At 33.1% G+C, this 20,439-nt stretch overlaps 1 protein-coding gene and 2 pseudogenes across 1 annotated transcript; 2 read left to right on the forward strand and 1 right to left on the reverse strand.

Annotated features, from left to right (window-relative positions):
• Window positions 1–12: 12 nt before the first annotated feature.
• Window positions 13–3,397, forward strand: LOC120167345 (TMV resistance protein N-like). The gene is made up of 5 exons (XM_039176392.1): window positions 13–39; window positions 756–1,312; window positions 1,409–2,511; window positions 2,913–3,153; window positions 3,270–3,397. The coding sequence occupies exons 1-3, from the start codon at window positions 13–15 to the stop codon at window positions 2,259–2,261; spliced, it is 1,437 nt and encodes a 478-aa protein (XP_039032323.1). The 3' UTR covers window positions 2,262–2,511; window positions 2,913–3,153; window positions 3,270–3,397.
• A 10,915-nt stretch (window positions 3,398–14,312) lies between these two features.
• LOC120167346 lies at window positions 14,313–15,281 on the reverse strand (annotated as a pseudogene).
• Window positions 15,282–16,016: 735 nt separating this feature from the next.
• LOC120167178 lies at window positions 16,017–18,150 on the forward strand (annotated as a pseudogene).
• The last annotated feature ends 2,289 nt before the right edge of the window (window positions 18,151–20,439 follow it).

The following is a 20,439-nucleotide window of genomic DNA, read 5'->3' on the forward strand; positions in this document are numbered from 1 at the left end:
ATTTGATCTGTAATGGTTATGATTCGGATTTTTAATCTTGCTTAAAGAATCAAGTACTTGTCCTATTAAACGAACTAGTTGGTAGGTTTAATTTCATTGCTTCCGAACAAGTTTCAAATTTCTTTGGAGACGGTACAATTATTTATTTCATAAATTTTCTTTAATAGTTGTGCTTAATGTATTAAATAGTTTAATAACATTCTATTAATTCTAATATATTCATTTATTCGTAGTTTATTTTTCTCACCATATATATTTTGATTTATTTTTCTCACCATCTTTTTTAAATAGTCTACAATATTATAAAATATTATCAATTTAAAGTTATGTTTTTTATAATTATCGTTATTTGATTTATTGATGAATTAATCTAGATCAGATATTATTGATACGGTAGAGATTTGAAATTTATAAAAAGAAAAATATTTTTTAAATATTAATGGGAGAAAAGTCTAAAAGTTAAAATAATTTTATATTATAATTTATAATTAAAATAGTCCACTTTGTCGACTTATGCTCGACTCGAGGCCTAGTCAACAGTGAACAGAAGAAAGCAAAGCAAGCAGTTGTAGTCCCAGCTTCTTGGATTCTTCCGGGAAGACACTTCATTTCCACCACTACACGCTTTCTTCCTTTTGAATTTAATAATTATAAAGAAATTGCTCAGAAACCTTTGTTTTTGGAAATTTGATCTCCTTTTCTCTTCATTCTTGCTCTTTTACTTGGACTGTTCCTAGTTTCTTCCTGGGTTTTAGGCCATCTTTATATATATATTGATTTTGAACATCGGATTGAGACATCCTTTTCTTCCTCCTATAATTCGTCATGTTGTCGTTGCCTTGTCTTCCTCGTCTATTTCCAGACACAAATATGATGTTTTCTTGAGTTTTAGAGGTGAAGATACCCGCAGAAGTTTTACAGATCATCTCTATGATGCTCTTCAACGCAGCGGAATCGTCACTTTCAGGGATGAGCCGGAGCTGGAGGCCGGCGAAGAGATTGCCCCAGAACTCTTTAAAGCCATTCAACAATCATGGTGCTCGGTAATCGTTTTCTCCAAAACCTACACCTTTTCAAGTTGGTGTTTAGAGGAGCTTGCTGAGATTGTTAAACAAAAATTGGAAAAGGTTCATAAAATATTCCCAATTTTCTATGATGTTGATCCGTCTGATTTAAGAAAACAAAAGTATAAAGTTGGAGAAGCATTCGCCAAACACGAAGATACATACAAGGAAGATCGACACAAGATCCAAAGATGGCGAAATGCTTTGACTGAGGTTTCTAACATCAAGGGATGGCATTTGAATAACAAGTAATTCATTCTTGTCTCTCTTTGATCATTTATTTCATGGTCTTATCTGTTCATTTCTTAAATGAATAAAAAAACTAAATTTAATTTCTGTTGTAGGCATGATTATGAATCTGAATTCATTGGAGCTATTGTTAAAAAAGTCTCGGCAAAATTATGTCAAACGTATACGATTATTCATGATAAGTTGGTCGGAATTAGTTCCCGTTTGGAAGAGTTTTATTCAAAAATCGATGTTGGAGAAGATGATGTCCGTATTATAAGAATATGTGGAATGGGTGGCATCGGTACAACCACTCTTGCAAGAGTTGTTTACAACCAAATGTCATCTCATTTTGAAGGTAAAAGCTTTCTTGCTGATGTTCGAGAAGTTTCAAACAAATTGGGACTTGCTTCTTTACAGAAACAACTTCTTACTCAAACCTTGTCCGAAGGAGGATTCAATATATTCGATGTTAATGAAGGAAATGCAATCATCAATCATAGGTTGTCTCACAAAAAGGTTCTTGTTGTTATCGATGATGTTGATAACAGAAAATACTTGGAACACTTGGTTGGAAGGCGTGATTGGTTCGGTTCAGGCAGTAGGATCATTGTAACAACAAGAGATGAACATCTGCTCCGATCCTATCGAGCCGATTATGTGTATAAGCCTACAACATTGAGTCCCAATGATGCACTTCGGCTTTTTAAATTGAAAGCTTTCGATAGTGAGACAGTATTAGAAGGTGTTTTCATTGAGCTTTCTAAGCATGTTGTACGCTACGCTGGTGGTCTTCCCTTAGCTCTTGAAGTGTTGGGTTCTTTTTTGTGTGGTAGAGATGCAACTCAATGGAGAAGTGCAATTGAAAGACTTAAACGAGACTCCAACAAAGAAATTCTTGATAGACTTCGAATCAGTTTTGATGGATTGGAAGAAAGGGAAAATAATATATTTCTTGATATCGCATAATTCTTTAATGGGGAGGAGAAAGATTTTGTAACCAAAGTGTTGGATGGTTGAGTTTTTCCTAGATATTGGAATCGATGTTCTCGTTAAGAAATCCCTAGTGGCAGTTGATGAAGACAACAGATTGTGGATGCATGGCTTGCTACAAGAAATGGGAAGAAAAGTTGTTTGGGAAAAATCTATTGATGAACCTGGAAAGTGTTGCAGATTGTGGGATGAAAGGGACATCCAACATGTTCTAACAAAAAAATCTGTAAGTCATTCAATAAAACTAAGTCTTCATATGTACAAAAATATACAAAAATATTTTGAATATTTGATCAAGTAGGAGGAATATATTTATTTATTATATTGCAAAACAATGTGTGTTAGGAGCAAAATAATTCCAGTTTGTTAGCTTAGGTGATTTGAACTGAGATTTAAGGGTTAGATATAGATATGTGTTTTACATGTGCATTGATTTTAATATTTGTCCATGGATTCGAAGAGTTCTTAAAATATCATATAACAATACTCTTAACCGAATATGCGTCAGATACAAGTATCAAACACGGATGATTGAAAACACAGTAATGGAGTAACGTAGCTTTTAGGTATTGGATTTGTTTTTGCATAGTTTGAAGCTCTTTTTTTTGTTTTTCTCATGGTTATCAGGGAACCAAACAAGACACTCAATTCGAGTGTCGATGCCTTCTCAAAGATGAAAAGATTGAGATTGCTCAAAGTTCTTTGCCTCTCAAATTGTGATGGTCTCAAATATCTTTCTAATGAGCTACGGCTTTTAGATTGGAAAGGATGTCCTTTAAGATCTCTGCCCTCAGGCTTTCAACCGGACAACCTTGTTGCACTTCTGTTACAATACAGTCACATTGAACAACTATGGAAGGGAACCAGAGTAAGAATTAATTCTATTTTTAAGATGAATGAATAAAATTTGATTATGATAGAGACCAAAATAACAAGAATGAGCTTTCTTATTTTTTCTCTCTAATTTATTATTGTTTTCAACAGCCCTTGTACAAGCTGAAAGTGTTAAACCTCAGAGGGTCCCCGAACCTGATCAAGACTCCGGACTTCACAATGGCCCCAGATCTTGAAGTTCTGATCCTGGAAGGTTGTACAAAAATAGTTGATGTTCATCCATCCATAGCAGAGCTTAAAAGGCTTCAAAATTTGAATTTGAGAGGCTGCAAAAGTCTTAGGAATCTTCCAACCAAAATTGGAATGGAATCTCTTCAAACATTCATTCTTTTGGGTTGTCCAAATCTTCTTTGGTTTCCAGAGATTGATTGCAAAATGGATTGTCTAAAAACTCTTGACCTTTCCGGATGTTATAGTGTTGGATTTTTGCCAGAGAGTTTGCAGCTAGCAGAGTTTTTGGAAGAGCTCGACTTGAGTGAAACGGCCATAACAAAACCACCGTCCTTCATTTTTCGACATAAAAATCTTAAAAGTTTTGTCTTTCAACGGCTGCAAGGGATCTTCATCTAAGTTCCGAAAAAATCTGCCTTCTCTCTTCAAAAAAATCCAAAGAGGAAAGACGAATTCAATGGCTCTGATGTTGCCTTCGTTGTCGGGTTCATTGACAGAGCTGAATCTAAGGGACTGCAATCTTTGTGAAGGAGATATTCCTATTGATATTTCTTGTCTATCCTCTTTGAAAAGACTCGATCTCAGCAGTAACAATTTCATCAGCCTACCTGATTCTCTTACTCAGCTTTCCAAGCTTGAATTTCTTAAATTGATGAATTGCCGCGGGCTGAAATCGTTGCCCGAGCTTCCAACAAGTATAGCAACTACTCACATAGATGATTGTGCTTCTTTGGAACTAATTGCTAATCCATCAAAATTATGCAATTCAAGTTATTTTGGGTATATTATAGGTATCAACTGCTACAGATTGGCTGAGACCATCAATGCATTAACATTGCTGAAAAAACATATGAAGGTTGTTCAATCTCTCTTTTTTCCTCAACAAAATCTCGTACTTAAGAATTTGTGTTTTTGGTTACCAGCGAAGGGTGCTTTATTTTGCCGGTATTTGCAAATTCTTGTAGAAGGTTCAATGTTATTATACCTGGAAGTGAAATCCCGGAATGGTTCAGCCATCAAAGAGTCTACTCTTCAATAAAGATGCCACTGCCTCTCAATATTCGGAATGATAGTCAATGGATGGGAGTCGCTTTCTGCTGCATTTTTGCCGGTGGTGATTCTTCGCGGATTGAGCGAATCAGGTGTAATGCTGTTATCCATTGTGGAGAACCTCGAGATCTTGATGGCGTTGGCATTCATTTAGGGAAAGGATTTAATCAGCCCATAAAAAATGACCACCTTTTTCTTGGTTACTGGTATCGTGACGTGTTATATCCATATTCCTTGCAGAATGAATGTGGTGAAAGGGAAACCAAGAATACATCAACACCGGATTGCTCAAATCAGGAATGTGATGAACTTGAATTGATATTCTCATATGATGCTCGTGGCAAAGGTGTTGGGGGTGAAGAAATGTGGGGTTCGGATAGTGTATGAGAAAGATTTGGAAGATGTCCAACTTACCACGGTAACACCTTAACCTATATTCGAATCTGAATACAAATTAAGGATGTCACATTGTTTTTGTACTATTTTTCCTACTTCAAAATTTTGCTTTTTTCTTTCTTTCAAAACTTCCAAATTTAATAATTATTTAAACACATAAAATAATAATAAAATATTTAATTTTCAATTCGTATTTAGTTTGATGTGACAATTAGAGAAGTCTATACTACTTCATATCACTATTAACACTGCCTAAAAATAATTCAATCAATCCTTATAATTTATTACCACTCATATATATATATATATATATATATATATATATATATATATATATATATATATATATATATATATATATATATATATATATATATATCCACTTAACCACTTACCATATTCTCTTCTTTCTTTATTACGATTTCTCATATTATATTATTTTAATATTTTAGCTCAACTTTTATCATACATTTTTATATCACCATGTATATATAACATTTGTAATATTTATAATTAAATTTATTAAAACATCTCCTAAAAATATAAAAACATTAATATCGAGTATTTTATGTAATAAGCACGTTAAGTAAGCATATAATAGTCTTTTTCTTTCACATGTATAACATTATTCACACACACATATACATATTCAAATTCAATCCATTTAATTTATACTTATAATAGCGCATAACAATACTGTGTAACACATATATATTTGGTACAAAATATCGTATAAAAACATAGTATAAAACCATTTAATCAGTTAAATAAGATTTAACCATATCATTTCATATATGAGTAACTTATAATTTATCTTTTTATCTATAAACCATTAAATGTTAAATCAATTTTTCTTTTACATATAAAACTTTACTGTGATACAATAATTAAACTTGTACTGTCTTTTCTTCTTGTACTTTTCCCTTCCTCCATATTGTCTCTTTTCCTGTACTGTTCCTTTCATTGTGCTATATCCTTTACTGTACTCTATCTTTTACAGTATTATATATTTTGGTTTCATTTTATAGTTCATTATATAATCATGAGAATACATGGTACATGAGTCAGAAAACGAGTGTTCTGCACGGTATGCAGTATAACTGCTGATATCAGTAATTAGTGAATTGTAATGTACATAAAGTGTTAGTATTAGTAATCATTGAACAATAATGCAATAAAGTGAATGACAGATGTACACAAATGTACAGAAACATATCCAAAATCACTCCACTTCATGTACCCATGACTCTCAAATCTTATACATTGGGCTTTATTTAAATATTATATCTTTTTCATATATATATATAACAATATTAATAGAAAATTATCACATTCATATACTGTTTCATTCATATATTAGTATATCTAACCAACATAATAAATTAATATTCATATAAATATATTAACAATATCATTAATGTATATTCAATATTGATTTCTTTCACAAAATTGATAACAAATTTTAGCTTTATTAAATTAACCATCCAAGTTCTTTAAATAATTAGTTCTCACAGCAATTTACTTAGCTTTTTCAAAATTTAGCTTTTTCAAAATTTCGCATTTAACTATGAATAAACTTTTCTTTAAAATATAATCTAGCATTTCGAAAATGTCTAAAATAATTCTTTAATATTCAAATTAAATCCATTTCATTTGTCATATTTAGTCACTTTCACATTAACTCCAATACAATACATTAACTTTAAATAATTACCATTTCATCACCAACTTTTCCAAAGCTTACAAATTGAACTTCTAACTTATACAACTTCTTATATTAATCCAATTTCAATATTTCATCATTTAACTATAAATTTCCATATTCTTGACAACTTGCACTACCTTTCAAGAATCATTATTTTGTATTAATCTACTCACTGGATTTTAATTCCATTTCTTTGGTTTGAAACTATACTCGAATACAAATCTAATCATATAAATTAATTTTTATAACTCAACTTGTATAATTTATAGTGAATTTTCTAATCCAATTTCTAGAATTTGTTTTGAGCAGAATTTGTTGCCCTGTTTTTTGACCTATCATCCATCGAAAATTCGTATCTTTCATTATACAATTCGAAATCAATCCACGTTTGTTTTTGCAAAAACTAGACTGACATACAAATACAACGGTATAAAAATTATCTGCTAATCATTTGTATAGAATTTCTAGTGATTTTTCAAACTTACAGCTAGATTCAAAAATCTAAATTGTTTTCATTATTTTGCATCTTTAATTTCTTCATCAATTCTTACAACTTGCATCTTAATCCTTCATCATTTTTACTTTATTAAAATCAATCCCGAACACTCTAGCATTTTAAAATTTCAGTACCTTCACATTTGTATAATTACAATTCAATCCTTTATTTCAATCCATTCGAATGTAACCATCACACTTAACCAAATTTGCAATTTGATCTTATATCAACATTCCAACTTAAGATTCAGTACCCAAATATTTAATTTCAACATTGATTACTCATAACTGAAAATTTTCACTAAAATGCCAAACTTTTTCGTAATTTATGATTTGGTTCCTAAATTTTACAAAATTTCCAAATTAGTCCAATTTCACATTCTTACATCAAATTCAAAATACTAAGTTTTTAGTTCCAGCATAGTGCATCATCTATTAAATAGTTTCACTTCAGTCCCTAAATTTTTCCATAAATTTCAAATAAGTCCTTATAATTTCACAAATTTTCAATTTGATCCAAATCATCATCCAAATATCAATTTTTGCACTACAACATTCAATTTCAACCTAATACATCAGTTATTAGACATTTGAGCACTAATCTCCATATTTCTCAAATTATACAATTAAATCCCTATACTTTCACAATTTTCCAAATTGGTTCAAATCATAATATAAGCATACAGAATCCCTCATACATAATTTCTATTCCTTATAAAATCTTTCCACAATTTTTCTTTGTTTTCTTCCTTTTATGTAGAATTGAATAAAAATATTTCAAGCTTGATTTTCAACTTTATTCAAGCATAATTTTATCATCAACACATCATTTTCATCCATTCTCAATCATTTCCACATCAACAACAATCCAATGATCCAAGCATGGAAGCAATGAAATATTATCACCAAATGATAGAGATTTTTGATATGGATCATTTTTCTATTTCATAACTTAATCCAAAAATCAAAGGAAAAAGGATTAAAATGAAGAAAAAGAAAGAAAACATACCTTGTCTTCTTTTTCATTCATGGTTCACGGCATATATAGGAAGGATAAGCCAAATTTCTGGACAAATCTCCCAAAATATCTATGTACACTTGTAAAATTCTATTAAAAGTGAATTTTTAAAATTCATTTTAGTCCAAAAGTTGTAGTTACCCTTAATGAATCTTAATAATTACCACCATTCCATCCTTTTGTCTCCATTTTCGTAACATTAAATAAATATAAAAATCTCATTTATCAATTTCCACCTTTGCCTATCTAAATTTTCCAAATATTCAATTTCGTCACTAAATTTCATTATTCTACTTTAACATGGAAATTCCTCCAAGTTTCACTAATTCACACCAAATTCCACTAATTAAAAATATCAATGTAATATTTCTAGCCCCAAACTACCTTCCTTCAATTTTTTGCAGACTTCCGATTCGATCAAATTATCCAAATATTTTACCGATCTTTATCGCTTAATTGCTTTTAATATAATCTCCGGATCAAAATATGAAAGAAACATAAATACCATTCTTAAGGGTGAACTTTTCATTTATGAGACCAGATCACATAACTTTTGAAAATTACACTTTGGTCCCTAAACTTTCAAATTTTCCATTTTAGTCACTAGATGAACTTTGGGGTTTTACAACAACAGAGCAACACATCAATCAAAGTAAGGCACAAATTGAATGAAACTCCACTGTTGGTGGTAGACATATTGAGAACCATTAGGTACATTGGAAGAAAATATTAGCAATTTAAAAATATAATTATTAGTATTAATCTAAAAAGTAGCTTGTTTTTCTCCCATCTGCCTCCGCCGACATGGTTGATTGCTAAGCTGCTTCACCTACTCCAAGATTATTCATGTTGTCTTGTCAGTTACGGTAGTAAGAGGATTCAATCGTCTTCCATTATGGAAGTGTTCTTGGAGTTTGGTTTCTGTGCCATACGTGTTCTATGCGTTTAGAAGCATGAGGAGTTTCTGTGTTGGATCCATTCTTGTGTTTGTGAGGTTCAGTAGCAAGCATGAAGCCTGTTTTTGCGGTCCTGGGGGCAGATGGGAGGTTGATGGAGGGCTCCATTTTTATAGTTTATCTTGTTTGTTCTCGGTTTCTTTAAGCATCAGATATGTTTCTGGCATTTATGTGAATAGGTTGTGGATGACGGCTCTTAGAGTTTCTAAGTGTTGCTTGGTCTTTTTGGGCGGTCGGTTTGTTGTAGGTGGTAGGTTTCAGGTCCTGGTAGCAGCGTTTCAGCACTTTAGGATAGTTGATTTGGGTGCAGTTTTCTCCTTGTCAGTTTTCTGGAAGCTCGCTCCCCTTCCTCTTGTCGGTATAATCAAGGTGTAGGTTCGAATATAAAGGGGATTAGTATTAGGTTCGATCTGCTGGTGGCTATCCAGTTTTATGGAGCTATGGAGCATTTTCCGTGCTGGATTAGTAGAGTTGTCTGGCGTCGATCCTGGTGTTGTCGATCTTGGAACTTGTGGGGTCTTGTTCTTTCTTGTCTTGAAGGATCAAGTTTTAGTGTCCGTATTGAGGTAGTCAGATTGATTTTGGTTGTGTAGAGTGTTTCGATGGTTCCGGAGCTTTGTTTCCGTTATACTTAATGTTAAGGTTTGTCCCTTTTATTTCTTTCGGAGGTTCATGAAGATATTAGAGAGTTCAGTGATGGCCTTGGGCCGGTGATGGAGTGTAGATATCTGCAGTTTGACGGTGTTGAGTTGCCCTTCAGGTTGCAGGAGGGTTTCGAGGTAGTGTTCTTTGCAGTTAGTTTCATTGAAGCACTATCTTTGTGGTGTGGTGTTGGAGTTCTGTCATGCTGTTGGCACATGTTATTCCTTTAGTGGGTTTTAAGGAAGTTGTCGATGATGGTTTTAAGTTGTGCCCATTCTGTCTCTTGATGGGCATTTTACTCTGCTGTTGGGTGCTAGTTCTGGTCATGTTCAGGGTTTGTTGCTGGTTCTTTTTAGTGCTGGTTCATCCCTTTGGTTCTCGTTCTTTTCTTAATCCTTGCGCAACAAATGAAGGTCATTGAGAAAGAAAATCGAGTTTTTCTGTTGGCTCGTATTCTGGTAGTGGTATGAGGCATTCAAGTGTTGAGGTAGAAGGTGAGGGTCCTTGTTCAGAAGAGGTATGAGTTGTCGAAATGGTGTTCCCGACAGTTTGTAATGGGGTAGCTGCGTATGGTTTTGGTTGCCAAAGGAGTGGCATTTTAATGCGTTGGAGGTTGTTAATAGGGCGCTTGTGGGGTCTGAGCTGGAATTGTGTGATGCTATCGATGGCAATGCATTTGTGCCAGAGATGCAAATCTCAGATTCCCCGAATGTCTGTTATGGGTTGTTACGCATGTTTCGGTTTGTCTGAGGTGTGGTTCCTTTATCTCTTTAGAGGTTGTTAGTGGGGTGCACGTGGGCTTTGGTGTTGGGATTGTGTGATATTACTGAAGGTCGCGTGAACCTGGTTCCTGCTGCTGTTCGGTTACTCCCCATCGATGTTGTTTTGTTTATAGTTCAGTATCGGTAGTCCTTTATGTTCTTAATTCTGTAAGCTGATTGGATTGTATGTGTGTTTGTGTGAGTTTTGTTGTGGTTTGGGGTTTGCTTTTCGTGAGTTAAGTTCTTGTTTTATATGAGGGTTAGGGAGGTTTTTTTAATGAGGGCCTTGAGGTGGTTTACTTTGCATTAGCTTATAATACAAATTACCATCTTTCAAAAAAAAAAAAAAAACATTGGAAGAAACGTTTGTTGATTATGCTGACTTTTTAATTACCACTCTCTTCTTACTAATTCTTTGCGTAAGTTGTCTATTTGGTACCTCGTCTATTTTTCTACTTTTGATTTGATCGTCCAACTACTATATTTAATTGTATATATAAACATAAAATTCAATATAAATTGAATAATTTATTAAAAGAATGACCAAGATACCCAACTTAAATAGTGAATCAGAGAATTCTTAAACTGAGATTTTATAATATGTCACATATCACACTTGTACATGGACAAACTTTTCTAGTAGTAATTCAATTATCCTAGATGAAGTTTTTTTCTACTTCACTATTTTGTTGGAAATGAAAATGATAATACAATATTTTCATGTGTTATATCGACTGTTCATTTTCTCATATAATTTTCTAAATACATAAAAACGTAAAAAATATTACTTTTTCATGGTTTAATGAAATAAAAAGGAATACGACATTATTTTATGTTTAGAGATAAAATCATTGATCAAATTTATTTTTTCATGCAAGAGATGAAGCAAATTTCTAAACCTACCCAAAACATAAGTTCAGCTTTCAAAGGATAATTTCTTGCAAATTAAGCTAACTAGAATCAATCTATGGTATTCCGTGTATGTCAAGTTATATGCGATTTAATTTGCATTAATTATTAGATCACATGTAGAATGTAAATAACAAGATAATTTGTGAATTTTTTGAAACACAAATAAGAAATTGGATATTAAAATGTATTTCAGCTATGCATAATTGACGATAATAAATTACATGAATGATCACTTAACTATGTGACAATTTCAATTTGGCTATTAATTTATTAGTTTTTTTTATTAATCTGGGTTAAGTATAAATCAATATATGTTCAAAGATAACTCTTAACCATTTGACATTGAGTGTTCACACCCCTGACATTCATGATGCTCGAACTCAAGACCTCAAGGAACAATAATAATTCCTTTACCACCGAGGTCGCTTGGTTTGTGTAATTATTAATCTTTTCAAACAAGTCACTTAACTATCTAAATAATATCAATAAAGCTATCTATCGTTAACATTTAATAGATAAATTGCTGTGACAATTAAAAATAGTACAATTATACATTCAGTCTATGTTACTTACACGTGTCATCTAATTAGATTTTCAATGGATGAAGTAAATATGCAAGTAACAAGAATGAAATGTGTAATTATATGAACTTTTTAAATACCACGGTAGCTTCTCCGTTGAATGCTAACGAAAAGTGATTCAAAGAATCACTTGCTAGTTAAGTAACGTTGGAAAAATTAATAAACTAGTGATTAAATTGAAATCATCTCATAATTAAGTGGTCATTTATGTAATCTATCCTGCAAACAAAAAATAGTAAATACATAATTTTTAAAGTTGAGAAAATTTTGTTAATAAAACCTGTAGTGTACCAATAAAAGACAATATTTTAATTCTAATTAACAACAAGTCACGGATTATATCTTGAATAACTTCTCATCTTCCCATTATTAAACAGAAAAAGAAAATCTCACAATCTTTTTCATTGAAGACAACATTATTGCAGAGATATTCATAATCTCAGACATACATAATAGAATTTCATTGTGTGTATATATATACTAGCTCTCTCTGCCTCTTATTCGTTTACCAGTTAACCAGTCTACCAAGCTAGCCTTTCTTAAATGATTGACTATGATAATGTTCCCCCCTAGAGTTTTGGTCTAAGAGTCAACTCTCAATCTCCAGGATGGTATGAAAGCCTGACCAAAATTCTGAACTTAATCAAATGTAGTTTTATTAGAGTTTATGATTTAGTCACGGTTAAGAGTTTAAGGTTTTTTCTTTAGTGGATTAATTGTGATGGTACCTGTGTAGGAGCAACTTACACTATCGATGCGGAGCAAGGAATGGCTCTTGTTTCCGGCCGAGCAAACTCGAAATCGATCTTGAAGAAGTTGACGAAATTGGGTATAGAGGTCGCCTGGATCAAGACCTGGAAGCCGAGCACTTACGGCAGCCATGGTCATGGTCCATATCTTCAGTCCCCTTACCAATATCAACAGCGTCCTGATCACCATTACAACAGCAACTTTTGTGAACCCTATGGTTCCAATCCACCACATTTTGAACCTTATAGATACTATTCCACTCACCACTATTAGAGGTGTTCATCTTAGACAAATGGTATCTTTTTTTTAGGGATCCATTTGCATTTTCATTTGATCTATGTTCGAGATAAACTATTTATTTTTCTGTTTAACGAATCTGTTTACTTTTAGGATTTATATTTGATGCATCAGATTCCATTTGTTATTAGGGTTCATATTGATGCATAGTTCATCATGCTATCTGAACTTTTAAGTGTACTTTATTTAAAATAAGGACTTACTATTTTTGTTTATACTTGTTTTCATTAAGAAAACCGGCTATATCGTAATGCGAGCAGAGGGTATCTTTGATGTTGATGCTAATACATCTATTGACCAACTTTCCGAAGATCTAAACATCAAAATTCCAGAGGTATATTACTTTTATAACTCATTATTATTGATATAATCCTCGTGCATAATTTCATTTTATTTGTTAGCTTCTGCTAGTTTAGTAAATATAGAAATGTCTATGAATATGCATTCAGATGTAACATATTTTGTTTTATAGGAACATCAATACGAGACCATATCGGGTTTTGTATGCGAAGAATTTGGATATATACCAAGGACGGGTGAGAGTGTCAAAGTAGTGCTTGAAAGGGGCAATGAAGAAGATGATGAGAATTCCGAAGCTGCATCTGATCGCCAAGATCTGAAGGAAAGGCATCAAATATATAAACTTGAGGTACGGTTCCAAACCTTTTCGAGATATTGCATTCACACCGAACAATGTAATATTTTGAGTGTCGAAAATATCAGTCATTTGCGTAATAATTTTGTGCATATTGTCTTGGATGCAGATATTAGCGGGAAATGCCCGAAAAGTTAGTGCTGTTCGATTCGAATATATAAACAACGAGGAAGACTATTAGATCTCACATCAGTAATTCCGATGGTTCCGAAAATCATGAAGAAGAAACGGAGCAGTGATGAAGACTCAAACAACGGTGATTGGGATGAAGATACATTTGAAAAAGAGCAACAGGATGACCTCTCGGAAGATCATTATGTAATTGCTGATCATAAAGAGGATAATGAGAGCCCCAATGGTCAGTAATTGTATTACACTAATTGTTTTTTTTTTCCCTCATTTGTCCTTTCCCCTTTCTAATTTCTTAGAGCTTCTTAAGAAGAGGTAAAGATTTGTAAAACGGGAGGATCGAAACAACAATATAAATAGACCAACATTGTACAAATTTTAACAGAATGAAGTGTCAATGATGCCTGGGGATGATGGCCTATTTACTTGATGAAGCTTCTTGATCGATAGTCATCCTTCTCGTAGAACCAAATGTCCGATCATCGGAAATGGTGTGAATCCTACCGAATTTGTTCGGTGTACTTTGAAATGAAGGATGGTCAACTACCTGAGATATAATCTCATGCTGCAGTGGATCTTCAAGGAAATTGGTAAGAGCCTCCGCAGCATTATCCCTCAGCTCCGCCGGATGTCATGTAACAATTCCGAGCAGACAGGGACATCCCCTGATTCGTTTAGTGCTTCGTGATCTTCCTGATTGTAGCTCAGCGGAGCAATAGTTTCGGACACCGTTTCTCTTACTTCATTGCGCTGAGAGCCCAAAAGCTTGACCAGAAGGGGGATTGTATGGTTGCACCTAGGGCTGTAAATGAGACGAGATAGATCGCGAGCTACTCGAGATCGACTCGGTCAAAGCTCGATCAACACTTGAATCGAATGAACTCGACTCGAATTCTTAACGAGCTAAAACGAGCTACTTAATACTCGACTCTAAAAGCTCGCGAGCTACTCGAAAAAATGTTATATTATAATTTGATTTTTTTTTTAAATTACATTATTAAAAATATATTAAAAATACATTATTAATAATTATAAATTTTTAAAAATACATTTTTAAATGTATTATAAGATTTTTGTAGGTTCAAATTCGAGTTTGACTTCGAGCTTGAATCGAGTTCGAGCTTGAATCGAGCTCAAAATCGAGCTTCAATGGAGCTCTTGAAATTTTTTTGAGTTCGAGCCTTTTCGAGTTCCAGCCGAGTTTCAATATTATATTTCGAGTTCGAGCTTAGCTTGATAATTTTTAGCTCGTGAGTTTTCGAGTCGAGTCGAGCTTAATTTTAAACTTTGCCTTTCCCGGATTCTCACCAAGTTTTCAGCTATTGAAACTGCATTTGCCTCTGCAACAGCTAATACACAGAAAACATCCTCCGCGATCTCATGACCGAGTGGTTCGGGTCCTTGAGTGAGCTCGGCACCAAGGGAATTGCCCGCCACGAGTTTTGCAGCAGCGTCTCTGACTTGAAGCATCTCCGTAAGAACATCTATAACACTCAAGTCCACAAGCATACGTCATTCACAGAATCCGATTGCTTGGCAAGCTCAATCCCTAGATAACATGTGACCACAATTAGTTGCCTCGATAAGAAATCAAACCATAACAACATCGGCCGATGAATTAACATATTAACAACGATTTTTGTTACACACGTTTACAAGGCACCAAATGCATTTCAGAAACTAGCATCAGACCACGGCGATGACCTTAGTATGAATGCAAAGCACCGGATTGGCCTATCACGGTGGTCAACCTACCATCTTCTTAATGAGCAGCACATTTTAAGCAATGAATAACCGGTCCTTGAAGACGAGGGCTCGAATTATTTGAACTATCATCAACAATAAGATTACTAAGAATCTGTATGGTTTGGCTCAGTTTGGGGCTTGATTTGATAGTTTAGTCAATTAAGCGCTCAAATTTATAAAATATTTTAACTCAAAAAAATTTAAATAAAGTTTGAGTTATAAAATAAGACTAATCAATTAGATTAATTGTAAATTTTTTTATTCAACTCGATTCGATCAAATACTCAACAATGTTAACTGTTTTAGTGCATTCAAATTATATTGTTGATGTGAGACTGATTGGTCAAATGATGAAATTATTGTCAAGTTTTCTAATTAGAATTTCTTTTTAAGTTTAAATACCAATTTGAGAAATTTTGCCAACTTCAACTACCAATTTGTATAATAATCCCCAAAAAGAATACAAAGCTAAACGGTGCGTTTGGGGATATGCAAAACTAAACATCGAACAGTTCGTTTCTTTTTGTATCTTTTTGTTTCTTCAAAGAAGCGATAGCTACGCACAGAGCAAATATTTTTGTAATAAAAATGGCTACTTTGGATTCATCAAACTCGTCCGCCGAAACCGACATGAATCAAACCCTAGTCCTGATCCTAATTCTTCAAAAGCTACAATCCCAATTCCTCCTAATCCCAATTCCCCTGCCGTATGCCTCATCAATTTCGCAGGAGATTCCGCCGGCGGGGCCTTCATGGGCTCCATCTTCGGTTACGGTATCCCCCCTTTTCTTTTTGATTTGATGCTTCATATCTCTTTTTTTCTGAAAAAATTAGTCTTTTATATTTGGGTTTTATTGGCATTGTTGATGTGTATGGTTAAATAACAAGTTTTTAGGATTTTTTAAAATCGAATTTCGGGTTTCTTTATTTCTTTTGATTTTTTTGTTTACAGATCAATTTGTTTCTCTTTTAAATTTGGCTTTGTTTAAGGATTACATTTTTTGGTCATGTTTTGTATCAGATGAAGCTTGGAAGTGGTGGATTAATTTGGTTATGGGAAAAATGGTTGTAGTTGGGTTGGGAGGATCATATGCACTACTCGATCCATATTAGTTGGTCAATAGATACAGGCGGCTATACGAAAAAATGGTAGTAGTTAAGTGAATTAGATGGTTATAATGTTGAAAAATTAAATTTTGATTTATTTATTTTTTGAAAAGAAGCGTTTTGTATGATTAATCTGACAGTTCATACAAAACAAGACGAGAAACATGGGCCTCGTTGAAAAATCTCTCTACATCTCACCTAATAGAGGAAAAAGAGTGCATCATGCTCCTCGAATCGAACGCACTATGACAGCACTTAAAAACACAATACATGGATTAAATAATTATGATTTATAGATTGAATAATTTCCTTAAAACAAAGCATCAGAATTTGGATAACGGTGACTTGGGTTCTCCCATGGCCTTCCGTGGCTTTAAGCTCGAACTGCTTCTGGGAACTTTGGACCTTGAAGAGACTTAATTCATATGTATGTGAGCTTTTGACGTTTGAGAAATCAAATTGTAGGCTTTCTTTCACGAACTAGGTTGCTATATGATGCATGTTGAAATTTGAATGCTCTGAATTTACTTCTTTAGGTGCCAGTTAATGCATAGGCTTAACTTCTAGTCACCAAGTAATAATCTTTAGCTGGTTTCTGGATTTCTAAATTAACATTTTGATGGGGCTTATTTGTCTGCTTAGATCAGGTATACACTTTCTTTAATTTCCGCTTTTCTGTGATCGTTGCAGGTTCGGGATTGATTAAAAAGAAGGGCTTTAGAGGCTCCTTTGTGGAGGCAGGATCTTATGCTAAGGTATGAGAATCTCATGACTCGAGAATAATATGATTAACTCGTAGTTCTCATTCCCCTCCTCTCTAGCTTCTCTTATATATTTGCTTTTCCCTTTTATAGACGTTTGCAGTTTTGTCGGGTGTACACAGTTTGGTTGTTTGCTTTTTGAAGAGGCTGCGAGGAAAAGATGATGGTATGCCTTGTGAAAAACACCGTTTGGTTGTTTGCTTTTTGAAGAGGCTGCGAGGAAAAGATGATGGTATGCCTTGTGAAAAACACCGGAACAGCGTCTTTCTTTCTTTGTTTGCCCTTTTTGCGCGAGCGTGGTGTGTTGATATACAGTAATTCTGTGTTTGCCTGCAGTTATTAATGCTGGTGTAGGTGTAGCCGGATGTTGCACTGGACTTGCTCTAAGTTTTCCAGGTACAGGAATCACGAGGTTCATTCGTTTGCTTACAGGGTTCGATTTGGACCTTATTTCTTTCGTTGAAACGGTTATGCAGGTGCACCCCAGGCACTACTTCAGAGCTGCCTCACCTTTGGAGCCTTCTCGTTTATCATGGAAGGGCTTAACAAGCAGCAGCCAGCGCTGGCACATTCATTTTCTGCGAGAAAACGCCCTTTGGCTCTCCCTCTTTCTCTCCCCTTCCAGATGAGCTCAAAGGAGCTTTCTCTTCCTTCTGCAAGTCCTTAGTAAAACCAAATAAAGGCAGCTCTTGGACCGCTAACTGACGGGGCTGCCATTTTTATGTTCTTGTGTTTTGTATATCGTTGCAAGTGTGAGTGGTGAGACTGTACACTGAAAAATTTTGTTAAAGATTTTTGAAGCATTTGCAAGCATAAATATGAAGTTGTTTCTTTTATGTACTTTTGTTGTTATTTGGAGTCATAATATCAAAATTGTACATATTCTTTTGAAGTACTTTGGTATTAATGTTTCATTTTGAGGCAAAATGCACTCTGATTGGATGGAAATCATTAGTTGACTAACAGTCAACACATGTCAATGACAAGATTTTCATGTGTTGAAAATGATGATATGTCACATGTTAAGTGTCTAAAGTGATATGTCACATGTCACGTTTTGAAAGTGATGATATTACATATGTTAGGTGTCAAAAAATATGATGTAGTACATATCATGTATCGAAAATGAGGATGTGAGTATATCACATGTCGAAAACTGATGATGTAGCATATATCCAATGTCGAAAATGATGACATTGCACATACCGCTCATTGAAAGTGGTGACATGAATCGCTCATTGAAAGTGGTGACATGAATGTCTCAGTTAACAATAAAACGTTAAATATTATTCTTATATATATTGAGTATTATTTAAGAGTTTGATTGCAGTTAGTGTTAATCGAATACGTTCAATTGATAAAAATTATAAATCAATGTATTATTAGATAATTATGATTATAAATCAAGTACAGAAAAAAATGTGAAAAAAAAACACGAGTAACTTTTACTCCTGAAGTATACACAATTTATTATTTTCGCCCTTATCATATTTTCACATCAATTTAGCCCTTAAAGTTCTTTTAAATGTATCATTCTATACTATACTCCTAACTTAAAACCCTAAATTGATAACTATAAACCCTAAACCATAACCTCATAACCTTTAAACCCTAACCTTAAACCTTATTTTTTAACTTTAAATCCTCAATTTAGGGTTTTAAGTGAGGGATAGAGTATAGAATGATGCAATTAAGCAATTTAGAGGGTTAAACAAATGTGAAAATATGATATGGGCGAAAATGATAAATTAGGTCTACTACATAGGCAAAAGTGACCCTTTTGCAAAGAAAAAAAAAAACAAAATTGTTTAATTGAGTATCTTTATAAATATGAAGCGTTATAAAAGAATATCAATATCGAAAAATAGATAAAATTATGTATTAATATGGAAAAAGGTTAAAGCATTAAAAAACAAATTTACATATCATCAACCTTTTTAAATAGCCTAAAATATTATAAAATAATATTTATTTAGATTTTTTAAATTATTAAATATATATATATATATAGATACAACTGTGTAAATTTAAAATTTATAAGAAAAATAATATTTTTATCATTAAATTCAATTTCTTTTGAGTATTAATTGGAAAAATTAATAAATAGTCTAAAAGTTAAAATATTTTTATATGCTAATTTATAATTAAAGTAGGGGCAAACTACACCATTCATCATTAAACTTTACTCTCTCTCCTATTTTATTCACTATACTTTCAATTTTTTTAATTTACTCATGAACTTCATAGATTGAATTTTTTGGTCACTCCACGATGATATGAATTATTTTATTATTTTTTCATATGATGTGTTAATTTTATTAATATTTTAATATCAAATATGATTAAAATAAAAAATAATTTTAAAAAGTCTAAATTATACCCTTAAATTTTAGATTCAAACCCTAAATTCCCAAATTATATCCACCTTTAATCTATTTTGTCCAACACAACTAGTTCATAGATTGTTTTCATTATCTTTCTCTTCCCGGGTCCCTTCATTTGGTAAACCTCCATTGTCTTTGAAAAGGAAGTGCAATCAAGGGTTCTCCTCATCCAAGGAGAGTGTTGTCATCGAGGGTGAGGTGAGAATTTTAATTCAGCGTTTTTGGATTTGAGGTATAATTTGGTGATTTAGGGTTTTGTGTATAATTTAATATTTTTAAATTTTATTTTTTTATAATCCTATATAATATTAAAATATTAATAAAAATATTAAATTTCATATGAAAAATAATAAAATAATTCATGTCATCGTTGAGTGACCAATCAAATTCAATCTAAAAAGTTCAGTGAGTAAATTTAAAAAGTTCAAAGTACAGTGAATGAAATAGGAAACAAATAAAATTCATAAAAGAATGTTATAGTTTACCCTTAAGTAGTCCACCTTGTCGACTTTACGCTCGACTCGGGGCCTAGTCAACAGAGAACAGAAGAAAGCAAAGGAAGCAGTTGTAGTCTCAGCTTCCGGGAAAACACCTTCATTCATTTCCGATCCAATTTCCACCACTACACGCTTTCTTCCTTTGGTATTAATAATCATACAGAAATTGCTCACTTTTTGGAAATTTGACCTCCTTTTCTCTTCATTCTTGCTCTTTGGACTGTTCCTAGTTTCTTCCTGCGTTTTA

Source organism: Hibiscus syriacus, unplaced genomic scaffold, assembly GCF_006381635.1.
Source record: "Hibiscus syriacus cultivar Baekdansim isolate YM2019G1 unplaced genomic scaffold, ASM638163v2 tig00111671_pilon, whole genome shotgun sequence".
Lineage (NCBI taxonomy): Eukaryota > Viridiplantae > Streptophyta > Magnoliopsida > Malvales > Malvaceae > Hibiscus > Hibiscus syriacus.

What these genes read in the sequence shown, in the direction of transcription:
- LOC120167345 (XM_039176392.1), top strand. Translation starts at nt 13, where the DNA reads ATGGTTATGATTCGGATTTTTAATCTT. An exon ending in TGATTCGGATTTTTAATCTT is followed by an intron (nt 40 to 755) that starts GCTTAAAGAATC and finishes CCTGGGTTTTAG; the next exon opens with GCCATCTTTATATATATATT. An exon ending in GGATGGCATTTGAATAACAA is followed by an intron (nt 1,313 to 1,408) that starts GTAATTCATTCT and finishes TTTCTGTTGTAG; the next exon opens with GCATGATTATGAATCTGAAT.